The sequence below is a fragment of the Abrus precatorius genome, unplaced genomic scaffold, assembly GCF_003935025.1.
Source record: "Abrus precatorius isolate BTA unplaced genomic scaffold, Abrus_2018 Scaffold3, whole genome shotgun sequence".
NCBI lineage: Eukaryota > Viridiplantae > Streptophyta > Magnoliopsida > Fabales > Fabaceae > Abrus > Abrus precatorius.
The window spans coordinates 9,772,148-9,785,209 of NW_020874373.1; the positions used below are offsets into that span (position 1 = coordinate 9,772,148).

Here is a 13,062-nt window from a genome sequence, read left to right on the forward strand (position 1 = left end):
AATTATATTATTTAATGTTATTAAATATTTAATCTTGTGATTTTTAATAAAACCTTATATATATATATATATATATATATATGTTGTTATTTATATCTTTAAACACATGTTTAAAATATCATATTAAATTTAAACTCTTTTAATAATTTTATTGTTAAAAGTTTTCAGTTTACCTATCCAAATAGAAACAATATTCTTTTTTTTTATTTAAAATATTATCTCCAAAAACATTTTTTTACATTAATTCTTTCAGGGTCAATTCTTTTAACGTCGCATGTATAAATCAATTCGACCAAAATTGAAAGCATACATACACTATAAAAATATATGCAGAAAGTCTTTATTGAAAAAGAGTATTTTATTTATTAGTACATTGAAATGTATAAAGTTATTTAACGGTTACTTTTTGAGGTTAAAAATGTTTAGCAATATAGCATATTAATATTTTTAACCAATACTAAAAGCATTTCTCTCAAAACCTAAAAGCTTTAAATAAAATTTACTCAATAAAAATTTCACTATTGCATATTCATTGTAATAAGAAAAAATAAAATTATATCAAACATATAAAGAATATTTAAAATTTTTTCATAACTTAAAATATATAATAAGATACATTTAAGGTTTCCATAATATATATTGAAAAAGACATGATAAATAACCCTAAAAGAAATGTGTAAAATAATGTGTTATTGACATTGCTCATGTTAAGTTATAGGAAAAGATATAAGCAAGGCGATGCTCATGATATCGCAAGGTCAAAGGTCATTGGCAATTTCTCATTATGCTTTCTTTTTTCTTCTTCTGTTTCCCCCCTCCTTTTGGGGCGTCTAAACCACATTCTTTTCTTATCTATTTTATAGGTAGGAGAGGTTACGTTAGTAACAAGCGTGGGGAGATCTTTTTAGTTATGAAAAAATACAGTCTGAATTAAATATGATAGCACGAGACATGTAAATAAAAAGCGATACAAGTAGCTTTCTTTTTTATTTTTGTGACTGATGTTAATACATTTTATACTGTGAGATTTATCTTAGTACACAAGGTTTATATGAATATACTTAACACAAATCTACATATAGTCCAACAACAGCAAATTTTATGGTACAATATTACTTTCCCTATTAAAAGAACAAGATTAATTGAGCTCAAACGCTGTAAATCAGTAAGGAATATTACGCCACCTTCAATAGAGATTGAACTGTGTTTTGCGTAATAGTTATTCATATTGCAAGGTCCGTCTAGCTAGCTAATATTGCAAGGAAGGTTAAAAGAGAACAAAATTTCACATTCATAACAAGATTAGAGATACATAAGGGATGAATGGAGGCTCACGCTTGCCCCTCTCGCATGTGTTCCTACTTATTGTGCTAATCTAGGAATCTGTTCTTGCATACTAATTACAATCATAACAACAAGACCATTGAGTTTGGTCAAAAATCAAATTATCAGAATTCTTGCAAACCAATTATTAAAGAAAAAAGTACAATATTCTTAAGGGGAAAAACCTTGATTATTTCAAAATTGAAATGTTCAGACTATCTGCTGTCAAACAAAATGCACATGTGTAAATACTATGTTAAATTGAAAACTAATACGAAAATACATATGCAAGTTAATATAGTAGCATATTACAAAGATAATATTAGTATATTACACCAAAGAAACGGAGAGTTACAGCCTTCTTCAACTTTAAGCTTCAATTTGCAGTTCTTCTCTTTGTCTCCAAAGATACATGTGTGGCAGCACAATCAACAAACTTTCCATAACCTATCTACATATACACATGGATGACATTTTCATGTAATTACTATAGTAAAGAAATCATATAAATTTAGATATATTAATCTGTAATTACTACAGTAAAGAAACCACTGTATCTTGAGTTTTTACTTAGTTATGCCTAATAAACAGATTTCGCTCTTGAAAGTAAGAAAATGTATAAGGTAAAGGCATATCCACCATAGATCAAGGATGAAACTTTCACACTTTATGCATTTTGTCACTTTAGATAAGCCATAAACACTATGCTTATACTTAAACTGCTAAAAATTTACAATGTTACAAATTTAATTACCGGAAGAACTTCATTCTGCACCGTTATGAGTTGAACTGAGTTCCAAAACTAAGAGCATGACATTCAAGGTCCCTCAAATTTAGCTGCCAAAAAGAAAAGATTTGTTGTAACAAGATATGATATTGACATGTTTTTATAGTAATTTAAGAAGGCCATATTTAAGATAAGATTAAGTGTGAAAAATTTAAATCTCACCATAACGGCAATTCCCGTTTCATTGAATTTAGGAACACATATAAGTCTCACCAACTGCCCTTCTGTTCCTGCAATCAACGTACAAAGTTAATTAGAGTGTTGGGGAAGGGGTCACTACAGTAAATGCAAATCAGAAAAGTAACATTTATTTCTGCAATGTAGACTTTAGAGGAAAAATACCCTCTACCACACGAGTTTCATATTTATCCTGATTTCCAACAAAGTAAACATGAGGACAGCTCTCAATGAAAAATGGATCCTTATCAGTATAAGGATAACATCCTGGAAGACAACAGTTAAGATAAAAAAAATAAGAACACATATTTTGGTTTTGAAAAACCAATGACAGTTTGAATTATAAATGTCTAGATTTCTTCAGAAATAGAAGGTAATATAACAAATGTTCAATCTCCCACAAAAAATTTCTAAGCAAGGCGAAAAATGAGATGGATTATTGATAGCCAAGCAAGTGTAAAAGCATTGAAGCATATATATATATATACCAAGAGTATTAGGTGCAGTGGGTGCTAAATGCCTCCATCTTAATGTCCTTTCCATGAATTCAAGTTTATCTTTCGCCTCTGAATACTTCTCAAGATCATCTACATTTTGACCTGATGTCCCAAGAAACCTGGAAGCAGTGCATAGATCATGTTTAATGTATAGTAGATTCAGAAGAAAAGACAATAGTAGCACTGAGAGTAATCTATTTACCTGACATTATCAAGCTCAAAAGAATGAGGATTTGTACAAGATCTAAAAGTATTATATGCTGATGACCCGGGGAAAAGGCACCTATGCAATGGCTGAAAGTACTACTTTTAGTAATAAAGTCAAATAACACATGTTAATATGCCATACATGCTCTTAAAGAACAACACAACAACCTGTTGTGGTAATGAGAAATTAGCAGGGTCATTGGGTCCAGGCATGATATCCAAAGGCAAACCAGCAGCTATCTGAAAGCAAGTAAAAGTTAAGCAAATTATTTAGAAAATCAAGGACAATAATGTAAGAATCAAACTAATAACATGAACCTGATTCAACAGAATATCTAGCTCCTTTATCGGCTCAGCCATCCTTGAGAGGTCTTTTGAAGCCAAATTCTGCAAATATTGATAAAAATGTCCATAAATCCACTTTACTTGTTAACTAAAAAAGAAAATATATCAAAACTATATTTATAAATAAAAATAAAAAAATCATTTTTTACACACCAGTACAACAAACACGGGACACCACTTGTACCTGTCCATTGAGAAGCCCATGAGGTATCTCAACAGAATTTCCAGCAATAACAACATGAACAATTTGTGAAGCAATACTTTGCTCCTGTTTAATTTGTCATTTGTGACGAGTCAAAATTTTGGAATGTTGCATAATTATCAACATGAGAAAGTTGAGAGAAAACAGGATAAACCTTCTCATCTCCTAAATGCCCTGTAATATGATCAATGAGAAGCTGAAACTGAAGAGGATTAGCGTTGCTGCTCCCAACACTTAACCCCGACACAAGAACAACAAATTTGTCTTCCCCTGTTGAATCCAAATAAGGGTAAATTATGAGCCAATATTTATAATAAAATTGGAGATATTAAATATACAACAGAAGCAGCACTTCGTGCAGGAAGGTGAGATGCTAATTCACCACATATTCCTTCATTCTAAAATGGGAAATCATAATCTACTGTGTGTGGCTTTAACCTGGGAAAACAATCCCATAGATATGCCATCACCTTGCATGTGCTTTACTAGGTTACATATAAATAGTGCAGATGTAAAAGATAGAGAAGAGATACTTGATTTAAGGGGAAATTCTATCTGTGGAGGTAAGCCAGCCTCTAGTACATCCTGAACCAAAAAGTGACCTGCCCCTGTTTCCTTTCCAAGTAAAGCAACCACAATCCCTGTCATACGTGTTAGAATAAAATCATCACATGCCAGATGACAGGAATTTGTATCAAAGCTAAGTTGTAATTATAAAAGAACAAATATCATTAAGTAGCCGCATGATCTATTTCCAGATAGAAGATAAATATAAAAAAAAGCTGAAAAGATTGCAACCCAATATTGTGGGAGCCACACCAAGTTCCAAAAAAAAACACAGAAGGAAGGAAAAGAAAAGTAAAGAAAATAAAAATACCAAACTTAAATGTTTTGCGATCAACATGCACATGTTTCAGAATTGTCATCCTATCACAAAATCTAATTTACTGAATTAAGTTGTGTGTCATATAGACCTGTTACATATTCAGATGGCGAAATGAGATTCCCACTGAGCTTAACCCTCCCGCTTTCATCTTCCAAAACGAGGTGATCGTCTGGGTGCACAAAGTTATGCAGCTTGACAAGTGGAACCACCGATCTCTGTATAAATTGGCAGTGAAATACAGCCCTTTGGCATATTATTGTCAATTTTCATACGAAGAAAGCATAACATTCCCCCTCATATGGAAAATTCAAGTCCTCACCCTTGAGAGTAGGATAAGTTACATATACACTCTCATCCTCTCATAGTCACGTGACACAGTATTTTAATTCTTAAGCTTCCATATTATATCAAATCAATATTCTTTCCCTCTAAAAGTCTCAAATGCCAGTATTTTTCATATTTTCATTACCAGTAAAATGATCATCTATCAATTAAATTAATCTTCTCTAAAATATCTTTTAATCGTATCATTTTTATTTTTCTTATATTTAGAACATGCAGCATTCAAAATACTTCCAAGCTCCTACTTTACATATAAAGCACAACAGAAAAAAAGAAGGTACCTTCTTAGAATACTCATCAAGTACGGAAGGTTTGAGGTTCATGTGTTTATAGAGGGTTCCAACAATGACACACTCCTTGCCCTCTTCCAACCCCAACACCGTGCATACTGTACGGAACCCAAAGCCAATAAATATGAACTGAAACCTCAAAGCAAAAATAAAATACATAGAAACGAAAACCCTAAGTTGATGAGAGTAGAAATAAGAAAAAGGAGAGTGAAGGGTACCAGTCAAATTAGGTTTCCAATGGGGAATAAGAGAATACAAGAGAGTTCGCATCAAGTGAAGGCGAGCGAAGTAAATTTGGCTGTATTGCTGCCCCCTATACGTTTCTTTTCCAATTTGGAACGCTTCATCCTGCGTTCACTCAAATCAAATCAACATCAAAACCTATTTCCTCACACAATGAGCGAGAGAGAGAGAGAGAGAGAGAAAGAAGCGAACCAAAGCGTTATAGGCACATTGCGCTCTGTCCATTCCCATGGCTATGGCGGGAAGAGTTCATTCGCTTCACTTGTTTCTTTCCGCTCAGTCCCATATATAAGTCTTAAATTATTATATTATAGTAAATATTTATTTGATATTAAAAGAATTGTCATCAATGGGGATGTAGCTCAAACGGTAGAGCGCTCGCTTTGCATGCGAGAGGTACGGGGTTCGATACCCCGCATCTCCATCGGTTGTATTTTCTTCTTTTCTTTTTCGAATATAAATCGATAATGAGTCACTGATTTTTGGCTAATATGTAATATGACTTGAGTCCAACATTTTGTCTAATAATGCATTACTCTTCTTTACTATTAATTTTTGTTTAAAAATCACTTTTATTTGAAGAAAATTGAAAAACAATCGCTAAAATTTAATAGAAAAATTTTGATGTAGAAACAGCCAAAAGAGAAAGTGGCGACCCACTTATCAGATTTACGCATGGATTGGATAAACGATATCTACTTTGTGGGGTTCACAACGTTTTTAATAGAAAAATTTAATATGTATCTTCCATCAACTATGCGAAACTAACCAGCTAGCTTTATTATTTGATTCAATAATATATATATATATATATATATATATTCCAATAAATTAATACTGCAATTTGCCAATAAAATTCACTAAAGTTATTGACCTCCTGTAGCTTCTTTTAAGTCAACAAAAATAACGATTTTATTTGTTTATGTAAGAATTATAATATTCAAAGTCTTAATATGAGTTTCTTTTTCTTCTCTAGTATAATTTATTTTTCATCACCGAAAAAACAACTGATAATAAAACATTACTATAAATTAGGTAAAATATATAGAACGTACTTACTAATTTATAGACTCCTTATAACAAAAAAACAGAAGGCTTCACATCTAATATTTGTATCTTCTTTTCGGAAAAACAAATTCGATGCACTTCATAAGTGTATATATTTAGAAAGGTATAGAAAGCGAAGAGAAAAAAATTTAAAATATAATAGATAATGTAAAATGATAAAAAATAGGTGAAAGATAAATAATTGTATCTGGAATTTTACTTTCTAAAAAAATCTTCATATGCATGGTCGTTCTATTTCGTATTTACAATTGACATGTTGTAGACATTGTTTACAAAAGCTCTATTATATAGTATGGAAAATTAGAGCCTTCACTTCTCACCAAATATATTAGATATTCATATTTCATTTTATAATAATAGTTTTTTATAATCATTAATTAATTATTAATATATTTAAACTTTTGAGGGATCTCTTATAGTCCAAATAAAAAAAATTATTTTATTCTATCATCTTATTTTAACTATCAAACAGGTCATAAACTTTTGAATATACAAGATATTATAAAATATCCTCTTCAATGCATGCATAGCATATTATATCAAGGTCTAATTTTAATGAGCAAGGTTAAGAGTAAAAATAATATAAAAATGAATTTTTTTATAAATTTAAAATAATTTATTATGTTATATTTTAGAGAAGATAAATGATAAAACTTGTAAAAAAAATGAAAATATAAATTAATTTTAACTTACGAGTAAAATTTAATTTATTTTATAATATCTAATTTTTTACTCTATACATAAGTAATTATGAGATCACAATTGCCTACTGCAAAACACAAGTATAATGAATAGTTACAATCGTTAGCATTTCAACTATTTTCGTGAGTTTGTTATCTCTATACGTAGTTTCTTGTTTTCTTTTTAAGAGACCATTGAGAGAATGTACTCTGAAGACATTCATCATAAGCAAACTAAAATATGTTATTTTCCTCTTAATTATTTTTTTCTAAACCAACAAAAGAAGCACTATAAAAGGATTGATTATAAGGGCTAACCCTTATATATATAATATATGTGTGTGTGTGTTTGAAATCAAGAAGAATGTAAAAGAGATATAGCAAAAAATTAGAAAAACCAATCTGTACTGAACGCGTAAACCTTCAAATCTAGCTTTGATTCATTGTCGTAAACTAATTGTACCCTTCATTTGTTAGTGAATGTATGTTTTAATGCCTTTAACGTTTCAAAACCACCTTCCTTTGCTTGGTTACAAGATACAATAAAAAATGTATATAATTCAGCTCAGCAATTTGCTGCAGTTGTTTGCGATTATATATGCAAGTAGATCACAAAAATTAAGTTGCATGCAATATATGTCTTCCTTTTGCCAATAGACATGACTAGTGGGAAAAACCGTATGCATTTGGATAAAAATACGTCATCATTATTAATTCTTGCAAGAAAAGTAATTAACGTATTTATGATAACATTTATATTTTCATTTTTACATTCTTTCTATTTTTTCTTTTTTCTTTACCTACCTATCTCTCTTTTTTCCGCTTATTTCACATCCTAAAAAAGAATCAACATATCATTTATAAATTTATAATGTTTGCTTTTGCGCATTCTTGTTTCGTCTGCCAAATTAATAAACCAACAAAACACGTGAGAGAAAGAAAGGGCACACAAATGACAAAGAAATAAATTTTGACAAATATTTAAACTTTGGAATAGTGACTTGAATCGAGTATGGTCTCCGTGCTGGTGGCATCCATGCCTCCACTTCCAATAACATAACTTGATCACAATTAATGAATTCAAAGAAAGCAATTTCAATTTACTCATCAATATTCTTTCTCCAAATTAAATATAACTAATCTCTCTCCACACATAGCTTAAATACACTTCTTTAAAAACAAAGAGATATATAATGTGAAAAAAATCAAATTTCACTAATTATTAATTTGAATTTAAGTATATAACCACATCTGATTTTAAAATAATAATAATATTTTTTTTCACTTTACATATCTCTTTAGTTTAAAAAAAAATTCACACACAATAATCTCAAACGAGATAGGAAAAAAAGTGCCATATGTAACCTATCGATCATTCAACCATTGTGCATATCACAAGAATGTTAAACAAAATATATAGTCCATATCATCAAAACAATAACAAGTAATATTAACAATGAACCCCACTAAATCGAAGGAGCAAATCAAAAGCGAAATAATTTTATTTTATAGGCAAGTACTATAAAAAAAAATGATTATGAAAACTGAGAAAAAGGAATGCTATAAGTTTGATAATACAAAAACAAAAATACATCGGAGTTCTGAGTCAAAAACTAGCAGCTAACAAAATGAAGTTGACAATGAAAACTTAATACATACATAGCATAATAATATGTATATCTTATAAAATCTGAGATTGTTCAAACCCTTGCACCTGAGTGCCATCCAACGGAAACAGTGAAAATTCACCAACCTCTGAAGTGAACCCTTCCAACTCTGAGAACCCTCCCAAGTACCTTCCACAACTCAATTCATCACTGAAAAGTTCTATTTCTTCTTTGACTCTCTCCCATGAATGATCTAACCCCTCGTTCCTCAGATCCATGTTTTCGGCCATTGATTTGGGCTTATCGTTGGATAGCCCACTAAAGCTATTACTCTTCCCACTTGTTGATTCTTGATGTATTGATTCCATTCCTGCCGTTCCAGATGCTATTGTTGGCTTCTTCTTGCAATAATTTTGGCCACTTGGTTTCCCAGTTATCTTCTGCACTAATTCACGGAAGTTTTCAATATCTGTCTTGATGATCTGGGGTGCAATTATGTGAATTATGCGTATCTTGGGCTTGGTTTTGGATATTGTTTGTGAGCTTTTTTGCATGGCTAGGGAAGGTGGGTGTGAATTGGCCTTCCATGTGTGAGTATGATCATGTTTGCTGGGCTTGTTTTCCATGGAAAATTAAAGAACAATAAGAGACAACAGAAAAATATAATTACAAGGGAGGGATTATGGGTTGTGAGAGCTAGGTTAATTAATTAGCTTGTACTGATTTTAAAGGAAATATGATAGGGAATCATATATATGCATGCAGAGTAGACGGGACAAAGAAGAGAGGGAGAGAGTGAGAAAGAGAGAGCAAATGAAAAGGGAAACTTTGTAAAGGAAAGAGCAAGCTTTGTCTTTTGGGAGCTAGCAAGGTTGTTTCAGAAATGCAAATTAGAGGAGTATAAAAAGTATAATTCTCAACAAAAATAAAGAATAAAAGAGTACATAAAAGTAATGGGAACTCGATTTTAACCCACTCTCCCACTTTTGATTAGTATAAAATGGAAGGAATGATAATTAATGGTTTTTTACTATTGTTAATATGGATTTTTCTAACTTTGCAGGATAAAAAATAACTTAATACTACTATTTATTAAATAATATTAAATTCTGTAATTTATAGTAAGAATTTATTATATATAACTTTTTATCTTGTTGTACGAATTAATGTTTTTACATACATAGGTTTGTTTATATTAAAAAATTTATAGAGTAAATACTTAATTATTGATAAATAAAATTTTATTAATTAACTTAAAATAAAATTATCTTTTCCACAACATAACTTACACAAAGTCCTTCCATAATACCCTCTCCCTCAAATGACAAAGCATTTGCCGGCATAAAGCATGTATTCACAAAATATTCTGACGTATAATTCTTTATTTAACTGTTTATTGCTGTTTGCTAAAGACATTAAATTAATTAATAGTGCACACGCAATTTAGTCACATTATCTAATATCTATGTCAATAGTTTAAATAGGAAGTCAACACTTATTGTTCTTTTATATTCAAAACAAACCATCGGATACTTAGTTGGAAAACGTATGATTTCTGCATAATCATCAAAAGCAAAGGTATACGAATGAAAACACGAGTCCCTTCCACGAAGAAATTGTGAAGATATTAGTGTTAGGTAATTGTGACTCGAAATCCGCGTTGTAGGAAATCAACCACACGTCAACAGTGCATGCTTAAGTTAATGACAGCTTAATTATACTTAATCCGCGTTTTGCAATTATGTATCGTTTGGATCATCTCCACCTTAAATTATTCTCCTATGTACCATGCATTTAATTATGAATTTCTTTTTTCTTCAATCACGAGATATTTTATAAGTTTAAAGACTAATTTTCCTTAACAATTCTTGATTGGCTCTAATTTCAAGAAATTTGCATTTCATAAAGTTTAAACACAATATTTTTTTTTATTAAATATATTAAACGTAATAAAAATTTATAACATTGTTCTAATCCTTTGGATTCATAAATATACGTGACATCTGTTTTATTTTTTTTTCTTTTCTTTCTGAGACATGAGACAGGTAATTAATAAGCAGCAATTTAAATAATAACATGTGATCATTTAATAGTGGAAAACCTCTTTCCTTGTCATAGATTTTTTCATATACAATTTTAAGAAACTATTATGTTTTGAATTTAATAAAAATATATTAATGATATTATTTTTTTTACTATCATCTAATCATAGATTGTTATACAATAAAAAAAATTATTAGCTTTTAGGGAAGCTAAGTCTAAGAGGAGCCAAATCCAAGGATCTTATACTTTAAACACATTGTAATAACAATATGCATTGATCAATATCTTACTTAATTCAAGAAATTTACATATATTTTAATTCAAGCAATCAGACATTGGTTAAAATTTAAGAAAGGAAATATGCGATCAAGTGTAAGGAAGCATAAAATCAATCTTTCAATATTAGATACGCGGGGTGTAATAATTTAAAAAGAAAAAAAAATTAGTTCCCCAACTTCATTTTAAAAAAAAACTTGGCTTATTGGCTATAGGACATAAAAATGGAAACTCTAGATAAAATTTTTTGTGAAACTCTACAAGGGTAGTAAAGATTACTATTGGGTTAATTTCTTATTTACAAGTAGATGCTTCTTTTGGGTGTCTGTTGATTGGGGTTAAAAGGCAAGAAGATGCTTTCTTGTTAACATAGGCTCTTTATGTTGTTTGAATGGTAAAAGAAGGCTCTGCCAATTCCATAGAATGTAAAATAAAATTGGGAATGGAGGTGGTGTCTTCTTGGAGATTTTAATGCTATACAACATTTGGGAGAAAAGAAATAAAATTGTTCTTAGGATAGTAGCATGAACATAACTGAATTTAATCAGTTGATGATTAATATGTAGCTCATTAACTTGTCTTCATTAGGGAGGAAGTTCACTTTGGTATAGCCTGAATGACTCCTCCATGAAGATGGAAGGTTTTTGTATTGAAAAATAAAATATAAAAAAAAGTTAATTGTTGAAATTATTAGGTGCAATTCAAAGGTTTCTTGGAAACCTAGATCTCATTAAAATTAATAAGGTGGATTCAATAGGTGGAGGTGGAATAACACTTACCAAAAGATAAAGTTGTTGATAGGAGGCATTATTTTGCAAAGTTTTGGCAAAATTTGAAACCAAAGAAGAACGTTATTTATCAAAATCTAAAGCTAGATGGTTGAAAGAACGAGATGAAAATACAATTTTTTGCCTGCATACCTTAAGAAAGAGAAGTAACTAGATCAATGTTAAGTTTTTTAGGAGATAACTGGTTGGAAGAGGATTAAGAAATCAAGCTCGAGGTTAAGAATTATTTGTCAGTGCTTGAAAGTATCTTTTGATCATCGATCCTATCCCCGATATAATTTCCTTCCAATCAATTCACTGAGTAGGGAATTGAATGTATTATCAAAGATTGGGATGGTGATAAAAGCTCTGGGTCAGAAGACTTCAATTTTAATTTCATCAGAAATTTTGGCCTTGATCAAGAAGGTGGTTAGGGGTATGCTCAAAGAATTACTTTTGCAAGAGAAACTCCTTTGTGCTTTTGCTCCCATTTCTTGGCTTTGCTTATAAATTAAATTAAACATGTAAAGATTCAAAAGAATATGTAACTATCATTTGACTTCCTTAATTGAATGCTTGTATTGTACAAATTGATAGCAAAGGAGTTAGCTGGAATGATGGAAATAGTTCTGAATTATGTAATATCCGATGCTCAATCGACATCTCTTCCAAATAGACTAACCTTAGTAGGGTGGTGACTATTAACAAAGTGGTAGACGCAATTAACAAGAGCACAACAAAGGTTACATAAACTTTAAAGTGGATTCTGATAAAGCCTCTAAGTCAGTGAATTGGGTAAATTTAGGATAAATGAAAAATGGAGATCTTGGACAAAGGCCTGCATCTCTCAAAACAGCTTTCAATCCTTGCTAATGGGAGCCTTACCAAAATTGTACCGATTTCCAAAGTATTAAGCAAAAAGATCATTTAGCTCCTTTTTCTGATGGTAGCTGAAGGGTTAAGTGGTTAGTGGCCTTATATGTCATACAGTGGCATGTGGGATGAGTCCTTCAGCATTGGATCAGATGGAGTGGAGACACCCCATCTTCATTATGCTTTTAATTAGAAGAGCAAATACAGAGAACTTATTATGCCTTTTAAGGTTATGTTCTGAAACTCCAATATTCATGCTTTGTTACATTTATCTTGTATATCATATATTTATGTAAATTTGCATTCTTCAAACGAAAAAATATATATTTCTTTTGACAAAAAAAGGAAACAATTTAAAATATTTTCTGAGGAAAGAATGAAAATCGTTCCTTTAGTTTTTGGAAACAAGAATCAAAGTGTGTACAGACTTATTTGTCATTTGAAAAATA

General features: G+C 30.5%; 2 protein-coding genes and 1 non-coding gene across 9 annotated transcripts; 1 reads left to right on the forward strand and 2 right to left on the reverse strand.

Annotated features, from left to right (window-relative positions):
- Window positions 1-1,499: 1,499 nt before the first annotated feature.
- On the reverse strand, window positions 1,500-5,567 carry LOC113863194 (DNA polymerase delta small subunit). Of its 7 annotated transcripts, none has more exons than XM_027496677.1 (15): window positions 5,492-5,567; window positions 5,275-5,404; window positions 5,048-5,154; window positions 4,513-4,639; window positions 4,072-4,179; window positions 3,693-3,808; window positions 3,521-3,604; window positions 3,310-3,378; window positions 3,160-3,231; window positions 2,987-3,078; window positions 2,776-2,903; window positions 2,453-2,554; window positions 2,273-2,334; window positions 2,078-2,160; window positions 1,500-1,774 (listed from the first exon to the last, which is right to left on the reverse strand). In XM_027496677.1, the coding sequence occupies exons 1-14, from the start codon at window positions 5,528-5,530 to the stop codon at window positions 2,101-2,103; spliced, it is 1,296 nt and encodes a 431-aa protein (XP_027352478.1). In that variant the 5' UTR covers window positions 5,531-5,567; the 3' UTR covers window positions 1,500-1,774; window positions 2,078-2,100. The 7 variants fall into 7 exon arrangements, with proteins under 7 accessions (XP_027352478.1, XP_027352476.1, XP_027352477.1 ...); XM_027496675.1 differs by having other exon boundaries at window positions 1,501-1,774; window positions 2,273-2,340; XM_027496676.1 differs by having other exon boundaries at window positions 1,570-1,770; window positions 2,273-2,340.
- An 83-nt stretch (window positions 5,568-5,650) lies between these two features.
- On the forward strand, window positions 5,651-5,723 carry TRNAA-UGC. The gene has a single exon. It is a non-coding gene; the product is annotated as a tRNA-Ala (tRNA).
- A 3,005-nt stretch (window positions 5,724-8,728) lies between these two features.
- On the reverse strand, window positions 8,729-9,280 carry LOC113862138 (VQ motif-containing protein 25). Its single transcript, XM_027495271.1, has one exon. The coding sequence runs from the start codon at window positions 9,278-9,280 to the stop codon at window positions 8,729-8,731; it is 552 nt and encodes a 183-aa protein (XP_027351072.1).
- Between the last annotated feature and the right edge of the window lie 3,782 nt (window positions 9,281-13,062).

What these genes read in the sequence shown, in the direction of transcription:
- LOC113863194 (XM_027496674.1), bottom strand. Translation starts at nt 5,530, where the DNA reads ATGGGAATGGACAGAGCGCAATGTGCCTATAACGCTTTG. An exon ending in AATGTGCCTATAACGCTTTG is followed by an intron (nt 5,405 to 5,491) that starts GTTCGCTTCTTT and finishes GAGTGAACGCAG; the next exon opens with GATGAAGCGTTCCAAATTGG. An exon ending in ATGGGCTTCTCAATGGACAG is followed by an intron (nt 3,379 to 3,520) that starts GTACAAGTGGTG and finishes CAATATTTGCAG; the next exon opens with AATTTGGCTTCAAAAGACCT.
- LOC113862138 (XM_027495271.1), bottom strand. Translation starts at nt 9,280, where the DNA reads ATGGAAAACAAGCCCAGCAAACATGATCATACTCACACATGGAAGGCC.